Here is a 16,982-nt window from a genome sequence, read left to right as displayed (position 1 = left end):
GACGACTCATTTCTGATCTCCACAAACCAATGGGTGACGTCACTCATGCTCTGTCCATTTATATTAACGGTCTATGAATACAACCCCAAAGCATGATAGATCCCCCCCATGCTTAACAGTTGGACAGAGGTTCTTTTCATTAAATTCTGTGCCCTTTGTTCTACGAATGTACAGTTGCTCATTCCGGCCACAAGTTTCTATTTTAACCTCATTGGTCCACTCAACTTGTTCCCACAATGCATCAGGCTTGTCTATATGTTAATTTGCAAACTTCAAGCACAGATTTTTGTGGTGAGGACGTAGAATAGGTTTTCTTCTGATGACTCTTCCATGAAGACCATATGTGTAGAAGGATATCTTTATGGTGGAGTGGTGTACCACAACTCCAGTGTCTGCCAGTTCTTTCTGGATGGATCATGCAGTCAAACGTGGGTTTGGACTTGCTTTTCTCACAATCCTGTGAGCTGTTCTGTCAGACATTTTACTTGGTCTTCCAGATCTTGCTTTAACTTCCACTGTTCTTAATGACTGCCATTTCTTAATTACATTCTGAACAGAGGATATAGGCATCTGAAAACGTTTTTTCTATCTTCTTATAGCCTTCTCCTGCTTTGTGAGCGTCAACTATTTTCACTTTCATTTTTCTAGACAACTGCTTAAAAGAAGCCATGGTGCTTATTGTTGGGGCAAGGTCAGATGAGTCTGGGCATTTAAAACCTTAAGATTGACACCACATAGTTTTTCCAGACGATGATTGAGAACAGTGAGAACAACTTTCCAAAGGTGGTGGTGCATGCTATAAACTCTGCAGGGTGTCCATACTTTTGCAGATGCCATCTTTTGTGTGTAAACAAGTCTAAATGATGGAATTATAATCTAACTTGTTGTGACATACAAATGTTATACAAATGTATAATCTGTCATTTGATCTTTTATTGGCTTCTTTATGCACATTAATTAAAAAAAAATAGCTGGGGTGCTCATGCATTCAAGCCCCACTGTGTATCTGTGAATTGCTCACCAAGTAGTTCCCTTATGTCTTTTTTTAACAGGAAAGGCAAAGACCAAGGAGGCACGACAGACAATCATCAACCCAGAATGGAACTTTGAGAAGATGGGAATTGGAGGTCTGGACAAAGAATTCTCCAGCATTTTCCGCAGAGCCTTTGCTTCCAGAGTCTTCCCTCCAGACATTGTGGAGCAGATGGGTGAGTTACCCTTTTGTATCCTCACTCTGTTTGGTCAGTTTTCATATGTTTTAACCTGCCAGACTGCCTTAGTGTTCTACCTATTTTTATTTTGTCAGTAAGTCTCTATTTGTATCTGTATTTCTGAGATTTGAACTCTCTCTCTGTCCTTTTGTCACATATGTATTTTGCAGGTACTCTTGTTTGCCTTTTTAGATTTTTCTGTAAATTTAATTATTTCAACCAACAAGTGAATGTGAATGTGACTGAGGTTAGTCACAGTATACAAGTCATTATATTTCTCTCTTACACACACACACACACACACACACACACACACTCACACACTCTCACACACACACACACACACACACACACACAGCAACATATCCCTTGGTTTTATGAGTCATTTTATTAATGTGGTTTCTTCTCCCTCTGACTTCAGAAAATAAACTATTTTATAACGTTCATACATCATTTTCTCCTCCTCCCCTGCCTCGTCCCTGCTTTTTCCGCTGACATCTGACTTTCTTTCTTACCTGCCTCTTTTGCATTTTTTTCGGCGTTTTTTAAATCCCTCCATCTTTCTTTTGTTCCTTCCAATTTTCCCTTTGGCATTTGTCATCCCTCCATTTTTTTTTGTTCCAGGGTGTAAGCACGTGAAGGGCATCATGTTGTTTGGGCCTCCAGGCTGTGGTAAAACACTGATGGCTAGGCAGATCGGCAAGATGCTCAACGCCCGCGAGCCTAAGGTGGTCAACGGCCCCGAAATCCTTAACAAGTACGTAGGAGAGTCCGAGGCCAACATCCGCAAACTGTTCGCTGATGCAGAGGAAGAGCAAAAGAGGGTGAGAGAGACACTCAGTGTGCTTTATTTATAGGTTCAAATTTAAAATACAAAACTTAATTAAGAATGTAATAACCTGCCCTTCCTCCAGCTGGGAGCCAACAGTGGGCTCCATATTATCATCTTTGACGAGCTGGATGCCATCTGCAAGCAGAGAGGCACAGGCGCCAGCAGCACGGGCGTGCACGACACAGTGGTCAACCAGCTCCTGTCTAAAATTGACGGCGTGGAACAACTTAACAACATTCTGGTCATCGGTCAGTAACATCAGAGGGAACTGATTCACAGTGTTGATCATCCTCGCCTGCTGTGTCAGACATTATACTGATTGGGGGCCAGGGGCCCTTTGCACACACTCTGTACCAATCACTTCTCACACAGTGCTCTCAAATTGCTTTTATGAAGTGGGTCCCAGAATGTAAACCTGGCAATGATATTGATTTTCTGTGCATCTTCACAGTTAAATGATATTTAATGATGATAGAAATGCTGAAACCATCATAAAAGCAGATGAGTAGAGCTCCACAGACATGAAAGAATATGCACCAAATGATTGTAGCTGTCCTGAAGGCTCTTTGTGGCCTAGCACCTCACTATGTTAGTTTTTTTCGTATAGTTGTCACGTACCTTCTAAATTTAGGTATGAAAATTGCAAACCATGAAAATAACTAAATAGCAGAAAACAAATACAGTCTACTGACTGCTTTGCTTCAGAAACAATGGGCCTAATGTAAGAACATTTTTCTATTCTACTCTTGAGCCTTTCTTACTTTTTTGGGGGGAGGCTTGTTCGTATCAAGTCAGATTCACCAAACCGACTAACTGCACAGACTTGTTGATGAGTTGGTGTGCACTCATTTGATCATTTGATCATTCGCATAACCCATGTCACTAATATTTTACAATATTTCACAAGGCCGCCTCTTCTGCCCCATTTGTGGACTAGTTTAATGTACAACAAAACAATTTACAGTTAAAATATGCCATTTGCATATATTTAGAGCAGGACCTTACTGTGAAAGAAATAAAGAGTGAAAAGTTTGACATGAAGTGATATACTGGACATACCTAAACAAATTCTCTTAAATCACTCGTTTGTGCAACTTAGGAACAAGTCAATTTTTACCAATGATTCTTGAGTCCCGTTACAGAGTCTGACCATATTCCTGCCAGTACTATTTCCTTTTTTATTTTCAACTTTTATTTCAAACACATATGAAATAAAATCAAGACAATTTATTTAATTGCATGGGGTATGCATATAATATCAGTCTTGTGTCGTGGTATGCATCTGCACAGCCGAAAAATTCCTCTGAATGAATGTCAAGCAGTCTCGCGAGGGCACAGGGAAGCGCAGACCACTGCCAAGGCTGTGCCCTGTCTCGCAATGTTAACGGAAGTGAATATTAAGTGTTTCTGCCCTGTGATTAAGATCCGCTCCAGAATTTAATGGGTTCATCCATTGCCCAAGCTACATCCTTCCATTAATGACGTTTTTTTCATTAGATGGTACCTGCTCGACTCTACGTGCCTTTTTTGTTTTTCAATTTAAGCTAACAGGTACTTTTTTAAGTATCATCTCCGTCGTGGTTCCAAGCAAGCTGAGGCAAAACCAAAAGGTGACGTAAAAGCCTGCAGCAACTGACTGGTCAAAGAGAATTGTCACAAATCACTGCGTCATCATTAATAGCAACAGACTGGGGTGTCCTGAACAAACCGGCCATTTTTTAATAGTTTAGTCCAGCTTCTGTTGCAACAGTCAGAACATACATTTTGAATAAAAACAACACACCTTCGACGTTCTGGGTGTGTGTCGCGTTAGGTCACAGCGGTTTCCTGCGGCGTCGCTATGACGACCAACCACGCTCGCTTCACACAAGAGGCAGTACTGAACCTGAATAGAAAACGGAGAACGGGGCAAGTTGATCCGAGCCGAACCGAGCAAAGCTGATACTAGCAGTGGGTAAGTTTCAAGACAGTTGGCCCAGAAGTTTCTCCATAATCCTGCTGACAGACAAACCAACAAACAGAAATGAAGTATAACCTCCTTTTTATCAGCATCAGTTCCATAAGTCTGCATTCTTTCAGTCTTTTTCTCTTTCTCTCCAGGTATGACCAACCGGCCTGACTTGATAGATGATGCCCTAATGAGGCCTGGCAGATTTGAGGTCAAGATGGAAATTAGTGAGTGCTATGGGAGCTTTTTTCTTTAGAAACAACATAGCTTGAAATTCTGCTTTGAGTTAGTATCCTATCCTTTTTATGTTGTGCAAGTTCACACAGGAGATTATCAATGTTCCCAAGGTGCTATGTTCCCAGGGTTCTATGTTCCCAGGGACTTATGTTCAGGGACCTACTTTAAGTTCCCAAAGTGCTATCTTCCCAGGAACTTATGTTCCCCAGCTCAATATCCTCTTAATATTACACATTTATGAGACCCTTTAAATGTTTTAAGTTGTTCTACAGCTGTTATACTAAACCTATGGCCTCACATTTGCGTGAAAGAGTATTCTTGACTTCAGACATTGATTTTGCCACAGTAGCTAAACAGATTTTAACTGTCCTTCCTCCGTTCTTCCCTCAATCCTTCTATTCTTTCAACTCTACCCCAACCTCCCCTTGACTTCTCAACACTCATGTTTTTCTTTTCCTCACCCCGGTTCATCTTTTCTCTCCACCCCTCTTCCTCTGTTCCTCGCTGCTTCGTCATCTCAACTCCAGGTCTGCCTGATGAGAAGGGGCGTGTCCAGATCCTTACTATCCACACCAACAAGATGCGAAGCTTTAACTTGCTCGCTCCCGATGTCGACATTAAAGAACTGGCAGCCGAAACTAAAAACTACAGTGGTGCCGAGCTGGAGGGGTTGGTCAGGGCTGCTCAGTCCACTGCCATGAACCGACACATCAAGGTCACTTTGCACTTTGAAACAACGCTTCACAATTCACAACATGTCCACTGCTTTTTTTATGACTTATGACCGATTTTATTGAAATAAAAACATATAAAGTAACATGTTGAAAGCCACAATTCAAACAGCCAATAGATTAGTATGCTATCAGATTAGCTTGCTAGCGGTATTGCTAACTCAGCTACCCCCTATGTTCAAGTGACCATCACCTTCCCGCTCATAGCAGTCTGCGGGTATAGCCCGCAGCAAACATTAAACTTAATCTTCACATTTCTCAAAGCATTAAAGGAACCAGGTTGGTAAGATTTAATAACAATTCCATCAAAAAGATTTTAGTTCATTGTTGACCTTAGGAATAGTCATTCGACAAAATAACCTCAAGTCAAGGAGCTTTCTCTGAAGCATTTCACCCATATTCCATTCCAGGGAAGTGGAAGTGGTTTGGTAGCCATTGAGTAGGTACAGTCTTCACGTCAGCAAACAGAACAGACAATATGACAAATGAGCGCATTCCATTCCCCGATGAAGGCCTCAGAAAAAGCTGTTAAGTGGACCTTGAGTTAAAAAAAGAGTTCCAAAAATACTTGTTTACACTTTTTCAATGCTTTTGCCTCCTCCTGCTGGTGTGTTTTATTAAGTGACATGAGATCAGGTAAATTTTATAAATTTTAATGCGCTTCCCTTGTGAGCCACAGAATATTATCATAGTGTTTTAAGTAATTTTAACAAGAAAAGTTATTAAAAAAGACATTAAGAAATCTTTGTAAACTAAAAGCAAAACGACCAATATGTCAACTAATTGGCTAAGAGGGTGTAGCCCTATTTCTGAGTTGTACTCAAAGTGGCCCTAAACCTGACATTGTTTTGACATGTCATGTGTATATTCTTTTTCAGGCCACATCTACAGTGGAAGTAGACATGGAGAGAGCAGAGAAGCTGCAGGTTACCAGGAGCGACTTTATGGGATCCCTCAACAATGACATAAAACCGGTATGTATTAGGTCTTTCTAGAGTTTTAAGTCTCTGACTGCAGAATGCAGTTTTATCATGTGATATTAAAAGGCAGAACCCAGTTCCTAACACTTCCTAATATATTTATCCAGGCGTTTGGTACAAACCAGGAGGATTACTCCAACTACATCATGAACGGCATTATCAAATGGGGTGACCCAGTCACTCACGTCCTGGACGATGGAGAGCTGCTGATACAGCAGACCAAGAACAGTGATCGCACACCACTGGTGGCTGTGTTATTGGAGGGTAAGAAACCACAAACATGCACACATATACAGTAAATGGCACTACATACACTAAAACAAACTAAATTAATTTTTAGTAAAAAAAAAAGTTATTAAATCAATTTTGTGTTTTTAACAGTTTACCAAATTTGCTATTATCAGACTTTCTACAAGATTAAATTTAATATCTTGACACTCCAGATCAATAAGGTCATACACAGATTTACACTGTTCAGAAAGGGTGGCTTGAGCCTCATGAATCATTCCTAATGCCTGTCTCTGAGTCTGACTGGAATTAAACACAGAAAGTAGCTGTCTGAAACGGGTATGCTTACCTTTCATGGCAGCTGGATTCTTGCAATTTAACGGGATCTCGTCAGAAACACAGGATCACATATTACACAAAAATCCATCTTGTCAGTCTTCAGCTAATGCATTTGTGTCCAAACACCCAGCCTTTCAGCCAATCAGCATCCTGTGCGGAGCAACTAGCAGATTCAGTCTTGGTTTAGACAGGTTAGTTACAGACAATATTTGGTTTAGACCAATGCTGGTGTGATGGCTGTTGGTTCAAAACAACAATGATGGATTGATAGACAAATTATTCATCTAATCACCTGCCTGAGGGTATTCAATTGCGGCTTTTCAGAGAGTTCTCTGTTAACCAACCCATATGGCGCAACTTTCCCTGATATACATACATTGTAAACTCATTTCTCCAAATCTCTACAGCGGAGGTGGCGAGTGCTGGGACTCGGGTGGGGTTTAGTTACTGCTCTGTTGGATGCGGGCCGGGCTCAGAAATGAAAAATGCGGTCCAATTCCCACTTTAGCTAGTGCGACGTTAGCACCACCCGTAGAAACACAGTAACAGTCTTAGTTGGAAGTAACCTAAGTTGAAATAAAAGAGTTTTTCATTTAATTTAAAGAGAGAAAACGATTATTTGCACTAAATTACTTAAACGACACCCCAGCTTTCACCCCACTGAATAGCTACACAAATAAAAACACGCTAGTGCAGTAAATTGTACCCCTCCTCTCCTCTCAAACCACACACACCCAGGCCCACCCCACTGTGGAAAGACAGCCTTGGCAGCTAAGATTGCAGAGGACTCGCAGTTCCCCTTTATTAAGATCTGCTCTCCAGAAAAGATGATTGGATACTCAGAGATCGCCAAGTGCCAGGCAATCAAAAAGGTAAGTGCTGCAGTGGATTTATCATTTGTAGAATGTCAGCAAACAAGGAGACATTTGCATTTAATAACAATGGCTTATGAAATTATTAACCCTGCTTTTTATTGTCTTTCCTTTGTCCATTTCTTCAATAATTGTTCCCTCCCTCCCTGTTTCAGGTCTTTGATGATGCTTGTAAGTCACAGCTCAGCTGTGTGGTGGTGGATGACATTGAGCGTCTGCTGGACTACGTCCCCATTGGGCCTCGTTTCTCCAACCTGGTACTTCAGGCTCTACTGGTGCTGCTGAAGAGAGCTCCGCCAAAGGTCAAAGTTAATCTGCAACTTTTAACTTGCAACATGTGTATTATAAACATTTTGTTAACAAATCACACAAAAACACCAAAATAAATTACAGGGGTCATGGGTAAACAGATTTGAAAAAGCAGAAGAGATGTTTCAGCTAAGCCAAATCTTCTGTCTCAAATGTCTTGGATGTAAGTTTCCAATACACAGATGGGAAGTTGCGAAGTCTACCACATTGTTCGTTTTGGTATTTTCATGGGCTTGGTTGACAAAAAGAAAACTAAAGAATCTATAAAATACAAATATTCTTATTTTTTTTCTTGCAAAGAGATAGAATATAATATCAACTCTTCTCATGTCTGTACAGATATAGATAATAGCAGCCGATTACATAAGCTTAGCATAAAGACAAGAAGCATAGCTTGCTCTTTGTTTAGTCTGTACCAGAACTGAAGTGCAACAACAAAATATTGTGGTTTTGGGGTGGTAATGTGCCTGACTATTTTTTGGCATTGCGCACTAGACAGGCTAGCTGTTTCCCCCTGTTTCCTGTCTTTATGCTGAGCTATGTTAACTGGCTGCTTGCTTTAGCTTCATGTTTAACTGACACATATGAGAATGGAATTCATTTGTGGCAATAAAGTAAAAAAAGCACATTTCCTATAAGGTTGACTATCCCTTAAGATGACAGCTGTGTATTATATAGTTATCAGGCAACAAAAATTATCACCCTATAATATTTTATTTTCTGTTTTGAGTTTTCTCCTTAAAGCATTTTTTCCTGTTTCAGTGCATTTTCTTATTTTGTCATTATTATTAGTGTCAACAATTAATACAATTTAGCTGGAGTTCTATTTTTGTTCAAGGCAAAATACAGTAGGGTCTGAAAGTTTGGGCCCCCCAGGTAAAAATTGGTATTAATGTGCATGAAGAAGCCAATAATAGATGGAAAAATCTCCAAAAGCCATCAATTGAAAGATTAGACATATAATATGTCATATAATATGTCACAAAAAGTTAAAAATATATTTCAAAATAACAGAAAACAACAAAATGGCCTTTGCAAAGGTTTGGTCATCAGGAACAGTGGAAGTTAAAGCAAGATCTGGAAGACCAAGAAAAATATCAGACAGAACAGCTTGCAGGAGTGTGAGAAAGAAAGTCAAAACCCACGTTTGACTGCACGATCAATCCAGAAAGACCTGGCAGACACTGGAGTCGTGGTACACAATTTCACTTTAAAGAGATACTTGATATACAGATGTACAGATATAGTCTTCATGGAAGAGTCATCAGAAGAAAACCCATTCTACGTCCTCACCACAAAAATCAGCATTTGAAGTTTGCAAATGAACATATAGACAAGCCTGATGCATTGTGGAAACAAGTTCTGTGGACCAATTAGGTTAAAATAGAACTTTTTGGCCGGAATGAGCAAAGGTACATTTGGAGAAGAAAAGGCACAGAATTCAATGAAAAGAACCTCTGTCCAACTGTTAAGCATGGGGGGTCAATCATTATTTGGGGTTGTATTGCGCTGAGTGGCACAGGGAACATTTCACAAGTAGAAGGAAAAACGGATTCAATACAATTTTAGCAAATTTTGGACGCTAACTTGATTCCATCTGTGAAAAAACTGAAGTTAAAGAGAGGATTGCTTCTACAAATGGATAATGATCCTGAACAAACATCAAAATCCAAGGTGGATTACATTGAGAGGCGTAAACTGAAGGTTTTGCCATGGCCTTTGCAATCTCCTGACCTAAACATAATTGAAAATCTATGGATAGACCTTAAAAGAGCAGTGCGTGACAGACAGCCCAGAAATCTCAAAGAACTGGAAAACTTTTGGGAGGAAGAATGGGCGAAGATACCTCAAACAAGAATTGAAAGATTCTGGCTGGCTACAAGAAGCGTTTCCAAGCTGCGATACTTGCCAAAGGGGGCAGTGCAAGGTATTAACTCTGCAGGCTGGCCAGACCTTTGCAGACGTCATTTTTTTGTTTTCTGTTATTTTGAAAGTGTAATTGATGGAGATAAAATCTAACTTTTTATGACATATAATACGAATGTCTTATCTGTCAATTGATGCCTTTTGGAGATTTTTCCATCTTTTGATGAAATGGTCATTTCCTCCAATATCATGAATCATATCGCAATTGCAATATCAGTCAAAATAATCACAATTAGATATTTTCCTCATATTGTGCAGTCCTGACCTAACTATGACCCATATAAATCTGCTGAAATTATAATCTTACCTGTGCCTGTAGTCGTCGAAGCTCACAAGGTTTTACTTGTGTAAGCTTGGGAATGTAATTTGCCATGTGGTGTAATTAACAAAGCACAACCCAAATTGTTTATTTTTTTCCCTTCAGGGTCGAAAGCTGCTCATCATCGGCACCACCAGCAGGAAAGATGTTCTGCAGGAGATGGAGATGTTGGACGCCTTCAGCACCACCATCCACATTCCCAACATCTCCACTGGGGAGCAGCTAGTCGACGCTTTAGAGGTAATGACACATACGCACACACAGACACACACAAACACACACACACAAAACACATACGGTTGCTTGAAAACTGCCCACAATTTTCCACCCATTCACACAAGGACACACAGATGAATGTGGTGCATTTAAATACCCATCCCTCATTCTCGCATTGTGTTAAAAGAAAAAAAAAAACTACATTTACTAAAGGTACTGACAGAGCTGACAGAGAGGTAGCAGTTCATTTTCACATTCACGACATAACACAAACACATAACTAAAAAACATTTTTTTGTAGCAGGGCATCTTTAAACGGTATTAAAAGGATGTTTCACTGGCGGTCCTTCTTAATTTAGCTTTTTGTTTGGCGGTTTCAAAGGTAGAATTGGAACTCTACACCTTTCCAATGTCTTTGTTGTCTTTGTAGCTGCTGGGGAGCTTCACCGACAAAGAGCGGGCCAACATTGCCCATCAGCTCAAAGGGAAGCGAGTCTGGATTGGCATCAAGAAGCTCCTCGTGCTCATTGAGATGTCGCTGCAGGTATGGGAGACTCACCAAAGCGTGGGGCAGCTCTTAAAACACCATAAGTGAAGTGATTTGTAAGATGTTAGACAGTAGTCTACAACAAAACTATAACTTACAGCCCTGCCAACTTGGCACATAAACCCCTATAAAATCAATTAATTAAATTAAATTAAATAGATAAGTTGCAGTCTATTTAGGGAGGTTTAGAGGTGCTGGTAGGTGGTACTTTCTAACTTTAGGACAGAGCAAGGTTAGCTGTTGCCCCTCGTTTTGCTCTTTGTGCTAGGCTAACCGACTGCTCATGGTAGATATGTGAAGACAAATGTGAAAGTTGTATAGTGGTACTTTCTCATCAGACTGTTCACTTTCTCTCTTCCTCTGCTTTATTTTACTGTCTCCAGATGGACCAGGAGTACAGAGTGACCAAGTTCCTGTCGCTGCTCAGAGATGAGGGGGCGTAAGTACAACCACTCTTCCCCACATCATCATCACAACCCTTTTCATTGCTTGTCATCAGCTTACATCGACTTAAACCCTCTTCTTGAATCCTCATCTTAATTCATTTTTTATGTTTCTCCTGCTATTACCCCTACCCTTGTTTTCTTTAGACTATTATGTGTATGTTCATTATTGTTATTCCCATAAACATCGTTGACACAATGTACTTTGAACGTAGCTCAGTAATGTCACACCAGAATACACTGACTCCAACCTTGTATTTCCCACACTGCACACAGAGTAAGCCTAACAGTGCAGAAAAAGGGCTAACAACCAGTCTACTTAATTGCTTTATTTTGCAATCACCAGGTTGAACGAAGGCGATCAAATCCGAATTTAAGCTGTTGGCCGCTCTTGCTGTGCAGTGGTAAGGTCAACAGCAAAGCAGTGAGACTAGCGGCTTAAGGTACAAAACCTGTAAATTGTAAGTTAGCTATTAGATTAGCATTTTAACTTTTATTTTGTTATTGCAGAAGCAGCTTCATGTAACTGTTTTGAATGGTGTTTTAGGGCCTTTTCACACCTGAAAGTCCAAACCAAGGTCTGGTCCGATGTTCATGTTTTCTTTACATTGTATACACTTGATCTGTTTAGTTCTGGTTTCACACTGCAGTTATGAAACTACACTAAAGAACTATACATGACATCAACCTGTTACGTCGCCATCACATAGGTGAGCCGTGTCTCTTGATACTTGTAACTGATTGGTTTTTAGACAGGCCTCCCCATCCTCTCGTATCCTCTCTCTGAGTTGGAGTTTTTGTGAGTTTTTTCAGGCAAATGCTGCTCTCCCCATGCTTCGGCAGCTCTTTTTGTTTTGGTGCGTTGTTTAGAAGCAAAGGAACAGGATATTTTCATTTATTTAGAGACAAACTGAAACCTACAGTGCTCTGAGCACATTCACCGGCTCGCTCATATAGACCACACACTAAGCACTGAGCTATTGCTGAAATTTTACCCCTGTAATTTTGGTTTGGATCAAACTGAAAAGTCAGAAAATCTGGACCAAACAAAGGAGGTGTGAAAGGCCCCTTAGTGTGTACAGTACATTTAATATGTACAACATTTTCACTGAGGGTAAAAATTATGGGCTGAAATATTTGCTAACAGAAACTGAGTTGGAATCAATTATATTTGAATTTTAATTGTTAAACTTGAATTAAAAAACTGAATTTGAATCACATAAATTGAAATTGTATTGTTTAATTTGAATCATTGCATTGAAAATGCACATTAATGTTGATAACAAATGTACAGCAAACACTAAAAATACTTACATTTAAATGATTTTTGTGCCGTCAGTGATGCCGCTCTACGTCTGCTTTGCTCCGCTTACGTCCGCCATTGGTTTTTTTAACAAGCCAGGCAAGACATGTACATGTATGTACAGTAACTTTGGCTAACAGTTGCCACTTTCGAATAGGTGACATGTAAAGTACATGAAAATAGTTAACTAAGAGAAATGAGTCAGCAAATAAATTCAGTAGTATCAGTTACACAGAAATATCTACATTCAATTTTGTTAACAGTAGCTAATGTTAGCCACCATAGGCTACTGGTCATATATCAGACTGAGAAATTTTGTAATAAAACATTCTTATCATTATTAACTAAAATCATTATTAACTAAAATGCTTCAGGTTATTGGACAGAGTGCCAGTGCTTTATATTTCTTATGTATTAAATTTGTATTTTGTAAGAGAAAAAGTATGTTAAGTCAAACGACCCTTTGCCCCTCCATCTTTACATCTCTTTCATTATCAAAATGGATTTTTACATGGAAATGTGAACACCCAGTGTATTTGACAGAAGTCTGCCCCCTAAAGCTTATCATTATTATTTCTTAACCAAAAGTGTATTAAATTGATGTAACATGACATTCCAAATGTCATGCATGCATTGCATGTTTTATTCCTCCTTCATCTTTATTTTACTGTTGCAATGTTATGACTCATTTGTATTCATTTTTGAACATAAATGATTCTTCAGAGTGTTAAGATATTTGAGCATTTTTGGACTTTTATAACAATGAATATCATTTTTAATCCTGCTTCTTAAAGTACATATTTCAGGAGTCAGTTGCACCAGCTCTTTGTAAATAGAAACTTGGTGTAGTTAGTCAATAGATAAAGCATGACTTAATTAAAATGGCTTGCACCACACAAACCACACGCAATAACACAAGTTATTTTGTAAGATTAGATCTTACTAAATATTTAAATCCAGTAACTGCCAAGAGTTAATATGAAATGTACTGTAGTCTACAAACATACTGGCCTTAAAACCTAAACAGCTAAAAGAAAAAAGAAAATATACAGGGCTTTAAATTGAACACCAACCAAATACTGGTAAATATTAACTTTGGCGGGTACCATTGTCAGGTTACTAGCCAATTTGGCCAGTGATGAATGTAGTGAAGAACACTGCGTCTGTTTTAAATTGCCAGGCTGCAGAAGACATGAATGTACATTTGCCCTCAACCCAAATAAAAACTATTCAATGAAACACGTATTTTAAGCTGCACTCATAATCGGTTTATTTTCTTTGGGAAACATTTGTCTAGTGGAAAATCTGATAATTTTAAAAATGGCTATATATATATATATATATATATATATATATATATATATATACTGTGTATATGTATATATAATGGAGTTTATAAATATGGTGAGGGCCTTAAAAATAGCGCTGCTCCTGTCAGCTACAGTCTGTCATTTAATGTAATTAAACTCATATAATATCAATGGGGATTTTTCCCATGTCTGCAATTCATGTGACATTTTAAAGTGCCATGAGGAAAATGCGATTTAAATAAAAAATGAAAGATAGCTAGAGGTTTCTAAGAACTTAGCAAGGACTTTACACACAAACATGTTTAGTAGTACTGATTTTACAAATAGATGTATAGAAGAACCCTAACCTGGTCGCCCCCTCCTAGAGTACATAGCCTGCAGTGCTGCAATTAAATCTTTTAAGACTAATTATGGATGGAATGTTTGACAATTGAGGCTTGCCATGGTGTTTTGGCAATATTACAAATCTATTAAACCTTCCATACAAGGAATAAAGAGTGCAGTAAAAGTCTCAAAAGTAATCAATGAGTTATGGTGTTACATTGAAATAATGCTTTCTGCTTTTTCCTCATTCTAGTGATCGCAGCTTCTATGAGTAGAGGGGGTGAAGGATTGAAGCAAGCATCGGGCCACTAACAAGCCACCTGTTGGACAAAATGAGGAATAGGAAGAAAAGATCTCCCTCTTGTCCACCTACCCAGTGATCCATGCGTCCATCAATCCACTTAAATACACACCTGGTCAAAGAAAGGACACTTACAATTACTCTTTATCTTAGCATGTTTCCGTAGTCAATACCACTGTACTATCAAGTTTACTTCATTGACATATCCCAGCAAAGTACTGGAAGTCATACTGTTAAAAAATCTGTTATCTGTGAAGAAATCGCAATAGATGATTGTAAAAAAAAAATCGGTTTTGTGCATTGTGCGTAAAAATAACCCAAAAAAAGAATCCATGTATGTTTTCAGCTATAGTATTTGTTGTATTGGTTGCATATCCCTTGTCCTGCTAAAGATAGTTATAGTTAGTGCGATATGTATCCTCACAAACCGAAGCGGAATCAAAAGAACAAATCCAAAACTCACAGAAAATCCCCAAGCTATTTGAATATTTCAGACTTGAATCTGTGACATGTTTTTAATGAATATATTGTGATTGTTAAAAAAATAAGTTGTTCCATGTGTAAATGTAAACCCTTTTAATATACAGTATGTAACTTGATAATCTTCTGTACATAGTATATATAGACAAAATGCATAGACAAAATGCAGTATGACTTTAAATGATCGGTTTCAAGTCTATTTCGTACTATATCAGTATGATTCTTCTTCCCTATTGCTCCAGAGACGTTGACTTTACCAGGTTACTGTAATAGTGAAAGTAAATGTTAGATTGTTGGCCTGTCTGTTCGTGTTGCTTACAGTACAGTTCAGTCTAGCTATTATTGCGACGGCATCATCAGTGTTAAAAAAAAGGTCAACACTTTTAACATTGCCTTTAGTAATTAAGTCAGCAGGTCTTCACAGGAACACAAAGATAGTGTCCGCTCGTGTGCATGTGTGGGGAATTTAACGCTGCATGTGTCCATTGTGTCAGAGAGTGTGTGTATGAGTGTATGGCGGCAGAACATGCTTTTGGATGTGAGCTTGTGTGTGTTTTAGTGTTTGTGTGTTTGTGTGTGTGTGCACATTTAAATCCAGGTTTAGACAGCCAGTGGTTAATTTGTGGGGTTTTTCTCATGTCACATGTTCAGTGCTTATTGTCCAAAGTTGTTATTTTGTTCTGACCATTGACAATGTGTGTGTTTGTGTAAATATACCAACATGCAGATGTATTATTGCAATAAAAAGCACAGATGCACAGGATAAAAGAAACTTCCAGCTGCTTTGGTCTCATTCATTCAGCACCAGCCAAATTACCTCCATAGTATCGAGTATTGAAAAATCCCTAATCATTAAATACCAAATTTCAATGCCTTAGGAGCAAATCGCATCAGCGTCAGCAAGCCAATAAGCATGCAGCATGCTTCTACTGTAATAAGGCTGCTGATTGGCTGTAATCATGTTCTAGAGGTGGGCAGGAAAACATCATTATGCACAGAGGGCTGTAGTCCAGTCCAATACTAGTCTAGACCGAGTCAAGACCAAGTCCAAAGAGGTTCAAGTCCAAGTCAAGACCAAGTCCATATGAGAGACAGTCAATACTGTGACAGAAAAAAAGAATAATCATGAAGTATGATATTGTGTCTGTGGCCAAAATGAAAATGATTGATGCCTGATGATTGAGGTATATGATTAAGGTATATTGAGCCCAGGCATATACCAGGCGATCAGCCTTGATGCCTGTATAGATTTTGAATCTGATTGATTTTGAGTGCTCATATTTTGGCTTTTCCCCTTGCCTTTATTGTGTAATATATATATTTTGTGCATGTAATAGGTTTAATAAGTGATAAAGCCCAAAGCCTTTACTTCTGTGACAAACTTGCGTCACTTTGTAACACACGTTATAATGCTCGTTGAGCTGCTAGCGTTGCACGCCCTCGTAGTCTGCTCCTAAATGGCTAGATGTGCATCTTCCAACAAAGATGGAACAGAAGTGAGATGCCTCACTTGGTAACTAAAACAGAGTGAAAAGAGGAGCTAAGAGACAATACAACAAAAATTATACGCATGTTTTATTTTGAGAAGCTTGACTACAGTGTGTGTGTCACAGAGGTGTAAAAGAGCTCAATAATAAAAAAATTTTTTGTAAATTTCCTTCTTTTGTTTACATGGATTTTAGAAAATTGTTATCTGGAAAAGTATCATTTAGGAACCGGTATCAAAGTCATGATAGTGGTATAATACATTTTATTTGAGGGATCCTTTCAGGACACCAAATGTTGCCTTGCAATTCAGAAAAACAATATTCACGTTGCTAAAAATAATAGATATGTACAGTAGACCAATATGTGAAAATATCATTGATCTTCATCTGTGAAAAGTGTCTAAGTAAATTTACTCGAGTACAATACTTTGTTATTAAAACTGTACTTGAGTATTCTGATTTTAGGCTACTTTTTAATATATTTTAAGGGATTATTTGTTATTTATTTAAGGGTCTTCCAAAGGAGGGTTGGGATGTTTTGTCAAAATAGACTTGACCCTTCCTTGGCCAGCAATACATTTTTCTATAACCCTTCAAATTAATTCAGACATACAGATAACCATATGTATATATATATAT

At 38.6% G+C, this 16,982-nt stretch overlaps 1 protein-coding gene across 4 annotated transcripts in view; it reads left to right on the top strand.

The window, feature by feature from the left end:
• Positions 1-15,619, top strand: part of nsfa (N-ethylmaleimide-sensitive factor a) — a 58,704-nt gene extending 43,085 nt beyond the window's left edge. For 2 of the 4 annotated variants that reach the window (XM_034893642.1, XM_034893644.1), the window contains 14 exons: positions 1,053-1,208; positions 1,836-2,035; positions 2,126-2,291; positions 4,144-4,218; positions 4,756-4,943; positions 5,838-5,933; positions 6,047-6,203; positions 7,245-7,378; positions 7,534-7,680; positions 10,038-10,172; positions 10,579-10,692; positions 11,079-11,134; positions 11,485-11,542; positions 14,329-15,619. In XM_034893642.1, coding sequence (XP_034749533.1) covers positions 1,053-1,208; positions 1,836-2,035; positions 2,126-2,291; positions 4,144-4,218; positions 4,756-4,943; positions 5,838-5,933; positions 6,047-6,203; positions 7,245-7,378; positions 7,534-7,680; positions 10,038-10,172; positions 10,579-10,692; positions 11,079-11,134; positions 11,485-11,515 — 1,655 coding nt within the window. In that variant the 3' untranslated portion in view covers positions 11,516-11,542; positions 14,329-15,619. Of the gene's footprint in view, positions 1-1,052; positions 1,209-1,835; positions 2,036-2,125; positions 2,292-4,143; positions 4,219-4,755; positions 4,944-5,837; positions 5,934-6,046; positions 6,204-7,244; positions 7,379-7,533; positions 7,681-10,037; positions 10,173-10,578; positions 10,693-11,078; positions 11,139-11,484; positions 11,543-14,328 lie in introns of those variants that run through there. The other 2 variants (XM_034893643.1, XM_034893645.1) reach the window with 2 other exon arrangements.
• The last annotated feature ends 1,363 nt before the right edge of the window (positions 15,620-16,982 follow it).

Source organism: Etheostoma cragini, chromosome 15 (genome assembly GCF_013103735.1).
Source record: "Etheostoma cragini isolate CJK2018 chromosome 15, CSU_Ecrag_1.0, whole genome shotgun sequence".
Lineage (NCBI taxonomy): Eukaryota > Metazoa > Chordata > Actinopteri > Perciformes > Percidae > Etheostoma > Etheostoma cragini.
The sequence above is the reverse complement of the archived record's forward strand: the minus strand, read 5'-3'. Positions and strand labels throughout refer to the sequence as shown.